Source organism: Bos mutus, chromosome 15, assembly GCF_027580195.1.
Source record: "Bos mutus isolate GX-2022 chromosome 15, NWIPB_WYAK_1.1, whole genome shotgun sequence".
In the NCBI taxonomy this organism is placed as follows: domain Eukaryota; kingdom Metazoa; phylum Chordata; class Mammalia; order Artiodactyla; family Bovidae; genus Bos; species Bos mutus.
In genome coordinates this window covers 34,114,949-34,132,851 of record NC_091631.1, presented here as the reverse complement: position 1 = coordinate 34,132,851, position 17,903 = coordinate 34,114,949, and the positions used below count along the sequence as shown (strand labels likewise).

At 41.5% G+C, this 17,903-nt stretch overlaps 1 protein-coding gene and 1 pseudogene across 1 annotated transcript in view; one reads left to right on the top strand and one right to left on the bottom strand.

The window, feature by feature from the left end:
• Positions 1 to 16,314, bottom strand: part of NLRP14 (NLR family pyrin domain containing 14) — a 45,221-nt gene extending 28,907 nt beyond the window's left edge. Inside the window, exons 1-4 of the mRNA XM_070383191.1 lie at positions 16,091 to 16,314; positions 8,809 to 9,168; positions 7,486 to 7,557; positions 1,783 to 3,379 (exon numbers count right to left, since the gene is read on the bottom strand). Coding sequence (XP_070239292.1) covers positions 1,783 to 3,379; positions 7,486 to 7,557; positions 8,809 to 9,100 — 1,961 coding nt within the window. The 5' untranslated portion in view covers positions 9,101 to 9,168; positions 16,091 to 16,314. The remainder of the gene's footprint in view (positions 1 to 1,782; positions 3,380 to 7,485; positions 7,558 to 8,808; positions 9,169 to 16,090) is intronic.
• LOC102286427 (large ribosomal subunit protein eL6 pseudogene) lies at positions 13,404 to 14,259 on the top strand (annotated as a pseudogene).
• Positions 16,315 to 17,903: the final 1,589 nt, after the last annotated feature.

Sequence of the window (17,903 nt, the reverse complement as noted above, 5' to 3'; positions counted from 1 at the left end):
TGCAGAGGGGTGGTCTCTACATCACTCAGGGTCTTAAATTTGAGATTGAGGTGGTAAGTCATTCATTCAGACATTCAAGTACTTACTGCATACGATGTATAAAATGGTGAACAAGAGATCCCGCTCTTGTGAGGTTTACAATGTAGTTATGTCATAAAATAGGCTAAGGTCACCTATAATGTCTCTTAAAAAAACACAGGATTCTCGGTCTCTTATTTTCACAACAATGGCAACTCTAGTATCAGATAACACTATAACATAGATGAGGGAAAAGTAGCACAAAGACTAGCAATACAGTTGCTAGAATTCCTTCCTAATACTTATTATTAGGCATAAAATACATTCTAATGTTCTGGGTTCAATCATGTCTTCTATAAGTAGAACTATGAAGTCAGAATTAAGAAAATTGACTGCAGGTGATTACTCACAACTCCCTAAGGACAGGAAAGGTCATAGCATCCCAGCCTACAATTCCTACTTCCACAGTTCCAAGAGAAATGAAATGTATGTTCTTATAAGAGGAATACATTTGTATGTAATGGCAATGAGAAAACTTGGGTAAAGTTGGAAAACCAAATACCTATAATCAGATGTGTAACCTCAATCAAGTTATGTTCTTTCTTGGTACCTCAGTTTTTTATAAGTAAAATGGAAATAACAGCACCTACGTAGGATTATTGGAGACTAAACGAGCTGGTACTTAGAGGGATACTGGGTATGTGTTAAGCAAATGTTAGCTATTATTTGATCTGTGCTTGAATCAATAACTGATAACTGTAACTTTCTGGGTGAACTTCTCTGAGTTTCAGTTTTATAATCTTAAAAATAAATTGAGATATGGTTTTGACCAGCATTAGCTTGGATAACATGTTAAATATTCTGTGATTATATAGCTGTGTGCCACATGAAGTGAAGTGAAGTTGCTCAGTCGTGTCCGACTCTTTGTGACCCCATGGACTGTAGCCTACCAGGATTCTCCGTCCATGGGATTTCCCAGGCAAGAATACTGGAATGGGTTGCCATTCCCTTCTCCAGGGGATCTTCCCGACCCAGGGATCAAACCCAGGTCTCCTGCAATGCAAGCAGACGCTTTACCCTCTGAGCCACCAGGGAAGCCCCAAGCCCTTAATCAATTAAATCTGGAACTGATACCATAGTTCAAGAGAGTTAGAAAAAGTAACTTGAGAAAGGAGAGAGGGTAAAATAATATGCATAAAATGCTGAAGGTGCATTTAGTCTTTCAAAACACTCCTTCAGCACCTACTATTTCTTATCTCACTATTTATGGTGTTAAAGGGCTAAATCTTTCATGCAAAGGCCAAACTATATCAAGGTAATAGGGAAGGTGAGTGAGGTCAGTAAAGTGAAACAGCCCAGACAAATGAGCTATGTACTCTGGGTTCAGCAAGAAATTCCTGGTCTCTATTTTTTTAAAAAGAATATATTATAGTGGACGGAAGTTAGCACTGTGCTGCCTCCCTCCTTGAGAACTGAAACACTCATTCCCTAGTTGCTGGAAGCTCTCAGCCAAGTGCTTCTCTGGGGATTGCCCTCAGGCCAAGACAGCAACTGCAGGCACATTTTGCCCATTCCTCACCAGTAGCTGTGACTGGTCAATAGGGGGTTTCAGTGCCTGGCCTCCTTGTCTCAAGGTGGGACAATTCTGAAAGGTTATCCTGGCTCTGGGACCTCAGTTAAACAACTCCTCCCCTCCCTCTGACAACATCTACGTCCTTCATTCCCTTTCAGGGCACTTCCAGGGAACTGACCTAACCCACTTACCAAGTTTCAGGTGGGAAGCTTGAGTTTAACATCTTCTTCTCAAATACCCCAGTTACCATCAGCTTCATGGTCCGTAAACACTGGCAGTGCTTCAGGCAGAATGAAGACAAAAGCAAATGGATTTCCTCACAAATATTAATGACAACCTTTTGGAAATATCTCATTGCCTGGCTTACAAATACTTCATCTTGAGTCTCATACAAGTGGAAAAACAACTCCAGAAAAACCAGGTGTGATGGAAGCTGTTCACTGCTACCCAGTGTTTCCATCCACTGAAGTATTGTCCATTTCACCTCCAGTGACATTGTACAGTTAAAAGTTTCCTCCAGTTGTTTCATTCGATCTTCATTCAAAAGGCCAAACAAAAAGCATTTCATCTGTGACAAATGGGGGTCTTTATAACTGCTGCTTTCAAGCACCAGCTCCAAATTTTCAAAAGACTGAAGGGAATCGTCCCTGGCGTCCCAATTGCCTTCCAACACATAGAACATTGCTGCAAAAAACTCCTGAATGTGTAGGTGGGTGAACACGTAGCAGTTTTCATATTCTGTGTCCTTTTGAAGAATATTTGTGTCTAGGAAAATTGAAACATCAGATTTCACTAACCCATGTCTTCTGAGATTTTCCTTGTAAAATACGTATGTCATAGTCCATACTCCTTTGGCAGCCAAGTGGCACAGGCTCCTCAGTTGGGTTTGGCTGGGTAGACCAGGAAAGCTTCTATCTACTTGTGTCAACAAGCTAGAGATACAGCAGGCAAACAGAGAAGTGGTTGTCTTGCAAGTCAGCGTGATATCAGCACCCTTTTCCATTTGCTGCTCCAGACAATTACAAACGACCCAGCACACTGCGGGGACTTTGCACATGTTAAAAAGCATCACACTGTTTCTTAGGCAACTGAATACTTGCAGGGCCCAACTCTGGTCTTCAAAAAACTGGTAAATATATTCCTGTCTTGCATCCTCAGACATACCTAGTAACTGTATAGAATGCCGATTCTTCAACAAAGGCTTTAGTTTCCTCCAAGCTGTGAGTTTTGTCGTCACCAACAAGGATGACTCAGGGAGCATCACTTTTCTCAGCAAACTACTCATGAGGAAGGACACAGGATGTACTTGGGTCCAGTCTGCACACAGCACAAACTCAGGCTCCTCAAAGGCAAAGTTCAGTTCATCAAAACTATCAATAATAAAAAGGAGACGACTTGGCTGGGACATAATCCTTTCAATGGGACCTTCTGTGCTGGGCCAGTCCTTTGACAGCAACTGAACAAAGCTTCTCTCTCTCAACTGGTTGATTTCTCTTGCATTGAGATAAAAAACATAGGTAAATTTCTGCTGGTAGAGGTTGCCCTGTGCCCAATCTAACATCATCATTCTCACCAACGTTGTTTTGCCTATTCCAGCAGCCCCTTGAAGGACCACCGTCTGTGGCTGCTCTTCGGTTCCAACTTCTTCACCAAACAAACGTTCCAACAGTTCTCGGCCTTCCTGAGCAATTTCATGACAGAAATCTCCAGATTTCCCAAGCAAATGGTTCTTATCTAACATGATGCGAAATTTTTCCCTTATTTGAATTCTGTATTCTGCTCCATCACCTAAGTCAGTTAGAAGGGAGATTGAAAAAAAAAAAAGATACACATGATCAAAATTAATTCTATGATTTGCAATGTTAAGAATATTGGACATAGAGTAGGAGTGATACAGGCTGAAATCAAAGCACAGCTGGTTTAGATGAGAAAAGAATGTAAATAAAACAAAAATATTCCTGTGGGTTTAAAACTCACATTATAAATTGTGGAAAAAATAATTGACAATGCAGAAATTTATGATGGAAAATAAAAATTAGATTCATTCCAGAAGTATTGTTTCTTCTTTGTACTTCTATAGAGAAAAAAAAAAAAAATGGTATGTATGGAGAACAGAGCCATTCTCCAGATAAAAAGAGAACAAAGGCAACAATTAACACTAACAGCCAGACAGGATCTGAAGACAGATCTGAACTATAGATCAAAGTAATCTGCTTTATACAGATAAAACATTAATGGGCATGAACAGTTGCAAACATGTTTCTCAAGGAGCAAGAGTTGAGCCCCACACTGAGCTTCTCAGCCCTGGGGTCCTGCCCTAGGAAGATGAGCCCATGGAACATTTAGCTTTGAAGACAGCAGGGCTTACTTTCAGGAGAGCCTGGAAGGCTGTGAGAAACACAGACTCTGCTCTTAAAGGGCACACACAAAATCTCACATGTTGAGACCCAGAGTAGAAGCAGTGATATGAAAGGAACTTGAGTAAGTAGCTGATCTTGGAGAGCCTCCCAGGGAGGCAGAAGACACCGGAGACTTACCCTCACAACACTGACAGCAGCCACTTTGGGAGTTGATTTTACCAGGAAAACACGGGTGCTGGCAAGAGTCATTTTGGAATCCTTCCCCTAGTTCACTAGCACCAGGACCCAGCCATGTCCACCAGCTAGTCAGCACTAGTCCCTGGGGCCCTACCTACCAGCAGGGAAACACCAGCTCTAAGATATCTTAGGCTCCTCAGTCAGCTTCCCCGGAATCCAGCCCCAACCACCAGTGGGCCAGCAACGGCCCTGGAATCTGGTCTCATCTACCACCTGTAGGACCCCCAGGCCATAGCCAAACCTAGATCCGCCCATCAGTGGGTCAGCACCAGCCCTGGAACCCCGCAGAGCTCCACAGCTGGTCACATCGGGATCTGGCTCCACCCAACAACAGACCAGCTAGTCCTGGCACCCCTGTACTCCCAAAGCCAGGCACTTGTGATCTGGCCCTACCCACTACCAGGTCATCCCAGACTCTAACCAGTCACAACATGCCCCAACCCCACCCAGTGGCAGGTCAACATCAGCTCTAGCAAACCTGGGCTTCAAGCCAGCCACAACCCAGCCCCCCTCACCAGTGGGACAGCACCAGGACAAGGACCCCCCAGGCCATGCCGCCAGCTCCTCTGAGATCAGTTCCACCAGCAGCCAGTAGCCTCTGCATGAGGCAGGGCCTAACAACCAACTGGACCAGGGGCCAGCCATGCCTACCAGTGCGTCCACAGTAGCCAGCCCTGCCACAACAGAAGGGCCCATGGGGCCTGCACACGGGCCACCCCCAGACCATAGGGCTCTGCTGATCAGGGGGAAGTGTGCTGCTGGGCCTCGTAGGACAGACCTACCTAATACATAGACACAGACACAAACACGAGGAGGCTAGACAATATGCTACTAAACAGCCAATGGATCACTGAAGAAATCAAAGAGGAAATCAAAAAATACCCAGAGATAAATGAAAATGAAACCACAATGATCCAAATCCTACAGGATCCAGCAAAAGCAGTTCTAAGAGGGAAGTTGATAGCAATAAAATCTTACCTCAGGAAACAAGAAAAATCACAAACAAACAACCTAACATCTAAAACTAGAGAAAGAAGAACAAACAAACCTAAAAATAGGAGAAGGAAATAAATTACAAAGATTAGAGCAGAAATAAATGAAACAGAGATAAAGAAAACTATAGCAAAGATCAATGAAACTAAAAGCTGGTTCTTTGAAAAGATACACAAAATTGATAAACATTTAGACAGACTCACCAAGAAAAAAAGGGAGCAGGCTCAAATCAATAAAATTAGAAATGAAAAAGAAGAAATTACATGGGACACCACGGAAATAGAAAGGATAAGCAGAGACTACCACAAGAAACTATATACCAATAAAATGGACAACTTGGAAGAAATGGACAAATTCTTAGAAAGATACAATCTCCCAAGATTGAACCATGAATAAATAAAATACATGAACAGATGAATCGCAAGTACTGAAGTTGAAACTGTGGACCATAACAAAGGTCTAGGACCATGGCTTCACAGGTGACTTCCATCAAACATTTAGAGAAGACTTAAAATCTAACCTTCTGAAACAATTCCAAAAAATTTCAGGGGAAGTAATACTTCCAAATCCATTCTATGAGGCCACCATAACCTTGATACCAAAATCAGACAAAGATCCCAGAGAAAATTACAGGCCAATATCACCATTGAACGTAGACGTAAAAACCCACAACAAAACACAGCAATCCAAATTCAACAACACATTAAAAGGATCATACACCATGATCAAGTGGGATTTATCCCCAAGGAGAGTTCAGTATCTGCAAATCAATAAGTGTGAGACTGCATTAACAAATAACAAAAATCATACAATTATTTAAATAGATGCCAAAAAAGCTTCTGACAAAATTCATATCCATTTAGGATAAAAACTCTCCAGAAAGTGAAGATGACCATATCACCCAAGGCAACCTACAGATTCAATGCAATCCCCATCTGAATACTAATGGGATTCCTTCCTCCATACATTCTCTCAGAACATAGTATATTTTTCATTCACAGCACACATCTCAAGCTGGAATTACTTTAATTTTTTTAAAGTATATCATTCTTTTCTTTGTTCTACTAAGGCCTTCAGTACAAACATCTAACAAAGTTCAGATCCCACTAAATTATCCTTATTTCTCCCTCAGGAGAAGGTATGGTATTAGAAGTCAGATACTCCTTTTTATGGTATAACATCTCACACGTTGCTGCACTTTATAAAAATCAGGGTTATAAGGATAATCTACTTTCTTTGTAATACTTTATCTATCTTCCAAATTTTACAAAGTAAATTTCTATGGAGGTAGAATCTTGGTTTCCTAAATTTACAGCTCCTTATATTGTATCAGAAATCACGGCCCAAGCAGGAACTTATCTTCAGAATCATTTGATACAATAGGAAATTTTTATTTATTAGTTCTTGGAACAAAGTAGACTCTCAATTATTTCTTGAATGAAATAATGTAGCCCATTAAAAAGCAGCATAGCTGAGTTAAGAACAAAGGCTTCTCATATGGTCCCATTTTCTGTGTATTATATTTCAATTTATAGAAACTGGGATTCAGCTAATATAGAATTCAAAACAAAGCAGGGCGACTGGAAATGGTATTGAATTAGGACTAAGAAAACCTGGTCCTAGAAATTACATTTTATGTAGATTAGTTGGTCACCATCCTGGAACTCAATTACAGTATCATTTTGAACAGAAGAGATGCAACAAGCCAGATTTTCCCTGCCAACTCTTACGAACTCTTATGAACTCTTCAGTCCATAAAACAAGATATTAAGATACCTTTGTTCATCAGACTATCAAGTGACAGGGTCATTTCTAAAGACTCTGAATTAACACGGTCCTGTGTCTGATTTTGTCCAGAGAGCTGGTTTTGTCAATTCTTTCTGAATGATAATCACTGCTGCTGCTGCTAAGTCGCATCAGTCGTGTCCGACTCTGTGCAACCCCATAGACGGCAGCCCACCAGGCTCCCCCATCCCTGGGATTCTCCAGGCAAGAACACTGGAGTAGGTTGCCATTTCCTTCTCCAATGCATGAAAGTGAAAAGTGAAAGGGAAGTCACTCAGTCGTGTCCGACCCTCATCGACCCCATGGACTGCAGCCTTCCAGGCTCCTCCGACCATGGGATTTTCCAGGCAAGAGTACTGAATTGGGGTGCCATTGCCTTCTCCATGATAATCACTGAGCAGGTTGTATATCGTAAGAAATTAGCAGGAGTTGAACAAAAGTCTCCTGAGAGATAATCTTCCCCCATTATGCTTCAAAAGCTCAAACCTCCCAAATCTGACAAAAAGCCCACCTACTTACCCAGCACTGCTTCCTGATCACCCTGTACCTCTCTGGCCTCGGTGTCCTCTGTTCTCATGGTCTGGGCAGTCCCTGCAACAGATTCCAAAAGGAACATGAGATTTACCAAACACAAGAATTTGCTGACAGCCACACAGGGGCCAGAATTTTCCTCAGTGGTCCAATTCTATGATCACCTGGATTTAAGAAACTACAGCCAACAGAGCCCCAGACTCCACCAGCTTAGCTGACGGAAAAGTGATATGGTGAGAACACTGAAGCAGGACACTTCTCGCCATGCCTCCCACCCTGTAACTCTAAGGCAAGTGGTCTAGTCTAAGCCTAAGTAAGGGTCTGTACTGACCTCATAGGGATGTGGTGAGGCTCAAAAGAAACAATGGATATACATTTTGGAGCTGTAAAGCCTTAAATGTGAGTAAGGAATTTTAGATGTCTACAGTATTTCACACCTAGGAATGACAAAAAATAGTTTTTATGTCCCTTAATATTTTTTTTTGCCCATTCCTCATATTTCAGCAAAAATTTAAGGTCATATTTGAGTATTCTTAAAATTTAGGCCAGCCTAATTACTTTATTTGGAGAAGGTAATGGCAACCCACTCCAGTACTGTTGCCTGGAAAATCCCATGGATGGAGGAGCCTGGTAGGCTGCAGTCCATGGGGTCGCTAAGAGTCAGCCACGACTGAGCGACTTCACTTTGACTTCTCATTTTCATACACTGGAGAAGGAAATGGCAACCCACTCCAGTGTTCTTGCCTGGAGAATCCCAGGGACAGGGGATCCTGGTGGGCTGCCATCTATGGGGTCGCACAGAGTCGGACACGACTGAAGCGACTTCGCAGCAGCAGCAATTACTTTATCTGTAGTTTAGGCAAAAGAACACTAGGTGGGGTAATTCTTTCTAATCATTCTATTCTTTTAATCATTTTAATCGGTACCAGATGGATGAATTACTGCCAATTAAGGAGCCATACTCTGGAGAAGGGCATGGCAACCCACTCCAGAATTCTTGCCTGGAGAACCCCATGGACAGAGGAGCCTGGCAGGCTACAGTCCATGGGGTTGCACAGAGTCGGACACGACTGAAGCGACTTAGCATAGCATATCCTAAGGAGCCATACTGAACAACAGTACTCAAAACTCTTCAGCCTTTTAGTGCTCCTCAAATGATCTAACAAACTCCCATTATATACCTGACCACCATGGAACTTGTGTACCAGAGAATGGCCTGGACTTCATTCCCAAATCCCTTTCACAGAATCAATGGGCTCCAGGAAGCACCCCCTTCTCCCCACCCCTAGGTATGTCTCCAACATCACTCACAGTTGATCTCTGCTTTTGCTCTCTGACACAGATCCTTCAGGTTCATCTTGCCAAAGATACTGAGAGCCACCTCCCAGGCTTGCTCTCCTGGATAATACTTGCTCATCAAGTCAGCCAAATCCTTCCGCTTGGCTTTCTTCACTTCAGACCAGGGTATCCTGCAGGACCTGGGTTCCAGGGTCTCATTCTTTAGAAATGACTTGAATCTAATTAATTCCTCTTTGTTTAGCTCCTCCAAATACAATAGCAGCCCAAAATCAGAAAAGAAGGAGGAAGACGACAAATGCGTCATCTTGTCTATGGATTAATATTCAAGCTTCAGTGGGGAAGATAATCCAAAGAACATGGGATAACTGGGACCTGTGGAAAAGTAAGATTAGAGAATGAAATACCTCTAAAAACACAGACTAATTCAACAAACTTATTGAAGCCCACTGTTTCAGGCTCAGTACTAACCTCCTGTCTACTGTAATATATTTTCTATCATAAAAGCATTTCTCTAATTATGTTTCTTTCACCTTCCCCAGAGTTTCTCCCAGCCCCATGCTTATGAGCTGTAAGAAATCAAGGAAGGCAATCCATCTCTCATTACTCTTCTGCAAAGCAAGGACATCAGAACCAATTTCAGAGGACTATGGTCTGGATTAAATGAGGTAGAGTTCATGTATCACCTGGCTCAGAATAGGCTCCTACTAAGTACTGGCAAATTTCTTCATTCACTCTTTCCCCTACCAACACCCAGCATACATCTCAAACTATAAAATGTTATTATTGTACCTCCACCATTACTCTTAAAGCATGACATGCAATTGGCATATGTCATCTTTTTCCTAGTCTGGTCATGTCAACTCTAGTCATAAATCCATACCAGCTCCTGATAATCTGTGTTCCCGAGCTCACAAGCTCCTTTCACATCTATTCAATACCAAAATTATTATAGGTGAATTCAAATGTAAAGCCCTTCCAAAAGAGCATTCTCACCCATCCCTGACCTCGACTCTCATGACCTCATTCCACTCCAGCACTTCACTCCAATGTTCTCACTCAGACTTTATCATCAACAACTACTCAAACTCTGTAGAATCTTTTAAACTCTTAAACTAATACTTTCTAGTTAACTGAACGGTTTCATCCCCTCACTCCCATGACAGTTCTTCAGATGCTATTAAATCTTAGTCTTCTGAGCCCTGTGTTTTCCTTATTTATCAGCCATCTTAAGAGCCTTATTCAATTTCTCATTTAGCACAGGAACTCCAGTTAATCATTTAAATCTTAAGTTCAAGTTCCCCATTACCTCTTCAGTGATTTGCCTAAAGAGACAGAGCTAGTAAGTGATACACCTGGAACTCATCCTAGATCTTTCTTCAAGCCCTCCTCTCCTTTCCAGCCTTTCATAGGCCACCTGCTACTCTTGCCAGTGGAACTGGAAAAGATGAATAGGGGAAGAAAAAAATGTACAGAGGGAAATTTTACTTCTTAAACAGAAGGTGAATTATCTCAAAATTACAAGGTAAATTAGGACTTTCTCATATAGTAATTGGTGAGTTATCAGCTGTTTCAGGATTATTTTTGTTTGTTTTAATGGCACTGTAGAAATACTCTACATTATCGATAGAATCCAACCAAAACAGGTTCTACAATAATTTTTTAAAAGAAGCAAAAAGGAGGCAATTTGAGGAAATTTCAAAGGAACACTACAATTTCTCCAGAACATACAAAATATGGTAGGTGAGGGAAAATGCGATATAGAATACCACACCCTCAACTTCCTGCCCAGAAATGTACAGTTATCACTGCAGGGGGGCTTATCTGTTCCTTCTTTTCCTGTAACAAAAGATGTGAGCGCTAGCTCCTTTTCTACAGCTCATTCCTTCACCTGTGATCTGAATCTTATCAGCATCAGGAATTAAGGGACTTAGTCCATCAAAAATTCTCTTCCCTTCTCGAGCCTCAATTTCTCCCTGTCCTCTAGGTCCTTCTCACCAGCATTTAAACATGCCCAAGTCCACCTTAGTATTTTACAAATATTTCCTTTACTCCACATCTCCTTCATCTTCAAACATCCTCCGTCTTCTATACTTTACCTACTATACCTCCTCAGTCCCTTGCAATCTAACTTTTGCTACCCCATTTTCACCTGGAAAACTCATACCAATGATCACTGTTATAAAACCCAATAGGTAGGCATTTGGGGGATTCAATTTTTATATTTTTAAGTAATAAAAATAACAGTACCTACCTCTGCAAGGATTAGAAGATAATACATGCCCCTAATTTATAGGGTCCCATATATATAATATTACAATTTTAACAGTGTCTTAATTCTTGATGTCCTCTTTGGCTCTTATAATACCTCATACTTCATCTTCCTCCTGTCTTTCTAGGTGTTCCTTTGAGCCAAGATTTGTAACTTCTGAATCCTTTGGGTTTCTACAGAATGATATCTACAACTCTGATAGAGTACAATATGCCTTGGCCTCTTTTCCAAAGATTTTATGTTGTTCTTTAAGGATTTTTCTTTTTTTCCTGTTTTGTGATCATCCTTTGCTTGTATTTTTGGGAAGAAGAAAGCAGATGTTATCTGGTGTGACTCTTGTTTCTGGAAAGGCATTCATAAATTCCAAAATGTTCTGAACTAGAATAGAAACCCATGGCCTAAGAGGATCTATTTCAATTTGCAAATTTATTGATGGAAATTTTTACCACCTATGATAATTAAAGAATATTTGCTCAAAATAAGTTATTCTCTCAGCATGTATTAATAATTATCATATTTCTTGAGAACCTACTGAGATAGTTTATGAAAATGTTCTCTAGTCCCCAAAGCTTGGTTTTATCTACATTTTACAGATACATGGACTTAGAACTTAATAAGTTTGCCCAGGTTACAGAGTTGACAAGGAACTTATCAGGCTACAAAGCTCATTTTCTTTCTACTATCAACCACTTGCCTTTTAATTTTACTTTATTTTTCAGGGACTGGAAATTCTGATTTAATGAAATCTGCATGACTATGCTCTGATACCTGACTTTTGCTCAACACTGGGCTAGGGGAAAGGGAAGACTTCTAAATATATAATGGCAGAACATAAAGGAAGGAGGGATTCTTTTCCAAAGAGGGTAGAGATGACAAGGTCTTGGAAAAGTTGCATTCTATGTAAGAAACAGGATATTCCTACCCTTTTCATGTGTTTCTGCCTGACTTCCTTTATAGGGCCACTTGAATCTCCTGTAACAGTTTCTCAACCTCACCACCATTAACATCTTTTGCCAGATGATTCTTTATTTGGGGGACACTGTAAGTGCACTGTATGATGTTCAGTGGCCTTCCTGGACTCTGCCCACCACATGCCATTAGAACCTCAATCTCCCACAGCTGTGACGATATGTCTTTGGACATTGCCCTATGTCCCCAGGGGAGCATATTGCCCCAGTTGAAACCAATTTCAAAGCTTTAACCTCCACTGCTGTATATACAACTCATCAGCCCTTCTCTATGTCATTACTGTAACAAATCAAAGAAACAGAGTAGACAGCTCAGGAAAAGGCAGCATGTAAGACAAGAAATATAACTGTGAAGGGAAACATTCAGTGAAGATTATTAGGACAACTTGTAAACCATTCAGACAAAAATTCTTATCCTCACATAATAAATCTCAGATACATAAATCAGTACATTGTTAATACTTCAAAGCAGACTGGGATAAAGCAGAGCATATTCATTACACCTTAGGAGATCAGGAACTTGGCAGCTTGGGAAAATTAAGGGAAATGATCAAGAATCAGGATAACTATCAGGAGATACATTGTTAAATATGTTGAAAATAAAACTTCTTGTCCATAGGAATTCAAATGCAAAAAGTAAACTGAAAACAGCTAATATTTATAGGAAATTTGACAAGTAAAGGGCTGAAGTTTAAATTAGTAAAACCACTTTAGAGCTGTTGGCATTAACTATTAATGAGGGCTCCTTGGAGAAACTGTTGATTCTAGAGCTGAGGCTGGGAGTATATGAGCTGAGTCTAGAGCTTCTTGTTATGACAGAAAGTAAGGAAAGGAAAAGGATTAGGAACATCAGAAATACACAAGAACAAACCCAAAAGAGCTCCCAGTGGCAAAAGTAAATAACATTGTATTGGATTATAACCTAAAGGCTAAGTGTCTATAAGTCCAAACTGATAGATAAAGGACTGAAAAAATAAATTAATGAGGGTGGGGTGGGGAGAGACAAATCTTACAAAAGAATTTCAAATACTTTACGTAGCAGTTTCCTCCTCCAGGAGGTAGATCTAACCCCAACCCACTACCACCTAGGAGTGTGAACCGTGAAGAAACCTGGCAAACACTGGTGATGAAGGTTAATATCATCAACCATAAGTCACCACTGACAGTATATACCACTGATGTGACTGATGAGAAAGGCTTATAACCACTGTGATATTCTTCTCCTAAATCTGTAATCCAGTCTAACCATGAGGAAAATATTAGACAGACTTAAATAAAATGCTACAAAATACCTGGCCAGTACTTCTCAAAACTATCAAGATCAAAAATAAGGAAATAAGGAAAGACTGAGCTCTTTTCTATCTTGCAAGATGGCGGGTGAAAAGGCTGAGAAGCCAGATACTAAGGGTAAGAAAATCTAAAGCCAAGAAGGCTGATGCTGGTGAGAAAATTTGAAAAGTGAAGAAGGTTAAGAAGGGGAAACCCCACTGCAGCTGAAACCCTGTCCAGATCAGAGGAATTGGTAGATATTCCCAATCGGCTATGTGTTGCAGAAAGGCCTTGTACAAGAGGAAGTACTCAGTGGCAAAATCCAAGGTTGAAAAGAAAAAGAAGATGCAGGTTCTTGCTACTGTCACAAAACCAGTTGGTGGTGACAAGAATGGTGGTACCTGAGTGGTCAAACTGCGCAAAATGCTTAGGTATTATTGTACTGAAGATGTGCCTGGAAAGCTGCTGAGTCATGGCAGAAAACCCTTCAGTAAGCCTGTGAGAAAGCAGGGCACCAGCATCACTCCAGGGGCCATACAGATCACCCTCACTGGGCGCCACAGAGGCAAGAGGGGCAGTTTCCTGAAGCAAGCCGAGTAGCAGCTTGCTACTTGTGACTGGGCCTCTGTCCCTCAATCAAGTTTCTCTGCACAGAACACACCAGAAATCTGTCATTACCACCTCCTCTAAAATTGATATCAGTGGAGTGAAAATCCCAGAACATCTCACTGATACTTACTTCAAGAAGCAGCTGTGTAAGTCCAGGCAACAGGAAGGTGAGATCTCTGACCCACAGAGGGAGAAATAGAAGACTACAGAGCAGCACAAGGCTCATCAGAAAGGGTGTGGACTCACAAATTCTGCAAAGAAATCAAAGCTGTTCCTCAGCTCCAGGGCTACCCCCACTCTGTCTTTGCTTTCACAAATGGAATTTATCCTTGCTAAGTAGTGTTCTGAACTTCTTACAAAGAACCTAATTAAGTAACTTGTACATCCTGGAGCCCCCACCCTGCCCCTCCCCATAAAAACCACAAAACTGAAAAAAAAACAAGGAAAGACTGAGAAACTGTTACAGACCAGAGAAGACTAAGGAGACAAGATGCCTAAAGGCAATATGGTGTCTTGGAAAGGATTCAAGAGCAGAAAGAATACCAGGAAAAATATTGTGAAAGCTGAACTAAGTGGGAATTAATTGTTTTAGTTCATATCTTTGCTGTTACAAACATACTACAGTAATACAAGATGTTAAAAATAAGGAAAATAGGGTGATGGGTGCATGAGAACTCTTTCCGTAAATCTAAAACTATTCTAAAACAAAATGGTTATTTTTAGTTGAATTTATGTATACCCTATGGCTTAGCAATTACAGTCCTCAGAATATACCTCGCAGAAATGTGTGTGTGCAAGTATATGCCAAGAGACATACAAAAATAGCCACATCAGCATTGTTTGCCAATTCGTAAGCACTGGAAAAGATCCAGAGTAAACCTATAAGTAGAACCAATAAACAAACTGCAATAAATTCATACATCAAAATCCTAGACAGCAAAGAAAATATATGACCTGTAGCTACATGCCATTAGGATGAACCACACAAACATAACCCATGAAAGAAGTCAACCCCCCAAAGATTATATACCATATAATTCAATTTATAAAAAATATCAAAACTAAAAAAGTAAAAAAAAATGAAACTGGTATACTGTTTACAGATATATGTATAAGTGTTAAAGCCATATTTAAAAAATGGGCTAGTGGTAAGGAAGTAGCTACCATAAAAACTGGTTTATTGTTACCTCTGCAGGGAGGGAGGAATTTGTAATCAGGAAAGATCCCCTGGGCTCTTGGGCACTCTATAGTAATGGTAATAAGTTAATATAGTGTAGTATAGTAACAGTAATGTTCTATTCCTTGATCTGGTGATGGTTTACATGGGTAATCATTCAGTTTTCACTCACTAAATGCACATTTATTTTGAATACTGTCTTCTATATGAGTTATAGTGTCCTCTAAAACAACGATTTTAGTTCATATGACCAGAAAGAAATAAGACAAATATATTAGAAAAGCACTGAAATAAAATTATTGCAAATAACCGCTCCAGATAGAGGGGAAAATGGATAATAAATATTTCAGAAAATGGTCAAACTTAAGCAGATACCAAACTAACACAAACCAGGTGATACCACTCCACACTTATTAAAATTGCAAAAATAAACTTTAAAAACAACACCACATTGACAATGAGAATGGGATGGAACATTGTTAGTGTAAATGTTATTTGCTACACTCTTGGAAAGCTGCATGTTTAACACAACTATGCAGCACTTCAAAAACATGCATGACTTTTCAATCAGTAACCTCTCTCTGGGAAATTAACCAATGGGAAGAATTACAAATACAGAAAAGAAAGTATTGGGCAAAACAGAATAATTTTTTGTGCATAACATAAATAATTGTCAACTGATTAAAATTTAAAGATGATTAATGAATGCATAAAAAATGAAACACTTTTTCAGCTATTAAAATGATCTCTTCATTCAGCAATATGCAACACATGCATGGTTAAAAGCAAATGGCAAGAGTGTAAAGATTACAGCCAAAGAACTGAAACCCCTGCATTAAACAAAAAAAACCAAATACAGCAAAGTGTCAACCACAGTTGTGTTTTGGGCTTCGGACAATTTGTGACAACTTTCTTTAATCAGATTACATTACTTAAGTGAAAAAAATAAAAAGGTGAAAGGCAATATATTTGTCAAATGTTAAAAAAGACAGAAATGAATACCTGTACTTGAATTTGGCCAGTGGGAGTTCAAGGGAAACTTCTGTGAAGAGAGCAACTTTAGGTCTCTGCTGGGGGAGAAGGAGTGTGAGTGATAAACTCTCAATACTATGGGGGTAGAGGTTGACTGATGCAGTGAGCAAATACGCGCTATTCTTTTCAGAACTTTGCTACTTACTGGGGGAAACAGAACTTCAGCGAGGAGCCCAGAGACTGCAGAGCTGACAGTTTTGTTTTCAGTGCGGCGAGAACGGGGCGGAGGCTGCACGGGGTGGAGGAATAAAGGCGAAGCACAGGTGGAGGGAAGACTCTGGGATTGAAGGGCAAACACCTGCGGGGGCAGAGAGCCCGAGGAGTGCCTGAATCTATTAGGATTCACGCAAGGGGGAAAAATCATACCACCTGACCGTTACGAAGCGGGCGCTGCACTCGAGTTAAAGGCCACTAGGTCTTCGACCAATCTGGACTCCTTACCCACGTGCGCACCTCGTCCTGGGCTCCCCGCCTCCCCAGGTCTGGCGGACTGGAACCTGGGAAGTGGCCTCTCCCGCCGGGTCGTCTCCCGCGCCCTCCAGCCGGCTGCGTTCTCCACTCTGGGGGTCCTAGCAGCTCCCCTCCTGGGCCTCGGGCTGGGGTCGGCCTGCCCTTCCTTGTCTTCCACACAGAATGCGGGTTCTGGCAAGACTCTCACGGGATGTTAACTTTGTATTTTAGAGCGGGCAAAACACACGCCGAGAATTCCATACCTTGTGTCACACGGTGGACATTGGTGGCGAAGATTCAATTCCAGCTCTGAAAACCCGAACCAAAGAGAGAAAGGAAAAAGAGAAGGGGTACCCTCTAATGCGAAGGGGAAACTCATTCTTAGATCGTTACACTAAAACTCCCTCCGGAGCTGCTAGTGCTGCAAAAGCGCGCCGAGGGCAGCGTGGACCGCCTGGGGCGGTTGGACACGCAAGGCCGGGCCCAGAGAGTCTTCCCATTAGTTAGCGGGGCAAGGGGCTGCTCTCACCCTTCCGCTCCCTGCCTGAGTCTCCGAACAGCTTTATGACACATTGCTGCTAGGAAAAGATACATTGTTCATTATAGGATCCTCTGTGTGCAGCACACCTTGGAGGCACACGGCCTCCTTTCTTTCCAGATTATAAATAACGTGGGGAAGAGAGAGTCTGGGAGTTGGGCCCTAGCTCATCTGACCTTTCCTAGACTGGCGGATTCCTAATAAACCGCGTACCTTTATTCATCCATCCAATAATTCCTGTAATTTTTGAGCATCTGTTTCCTGTCTGACCGTTTTCTTGGTCTTCTCTTGAAGGGAATAAAATATCCAAATTTTTCTCCCATCCCCCTTACTCCCACCCCTCCCATGGAGTTTACAGTCTATTGAAGAAGTAGAGATCTATCGGAGAAGGCAATGGCACCCCACTCCAGTACTCTTGCCTGTAAAATCCCATGGACAGAGGAGCCTGGTAGGCTGCAGTCCATGGGGTAGCTAAGAGTAGGACACGACTGAGCGACTTCCCTTTCACTTTTCACTTTCATGCATTGGAGAAGGAAATGGCAACCCACTCCAGTGTTCTTGCCTGGAGAATCCCAGGGACAGGCGAGCCTGGTGGGCTGCCGTCTATGGGGTCACACAGAGTCCGACACGACTGAGGTGACTTAGCAGCAGCAGAGATCTATCAGAACTGTAGTATATCATATGTTATCTTTGCTAAGGAGAAAAACAGTGGAGTAAGGGACCTAGTCCTGGTAGGTGGGGGATAGTGAGGGTCCTATTCTCTTATGGTGTAAAGGGAAGACACTCTGCTAAGGT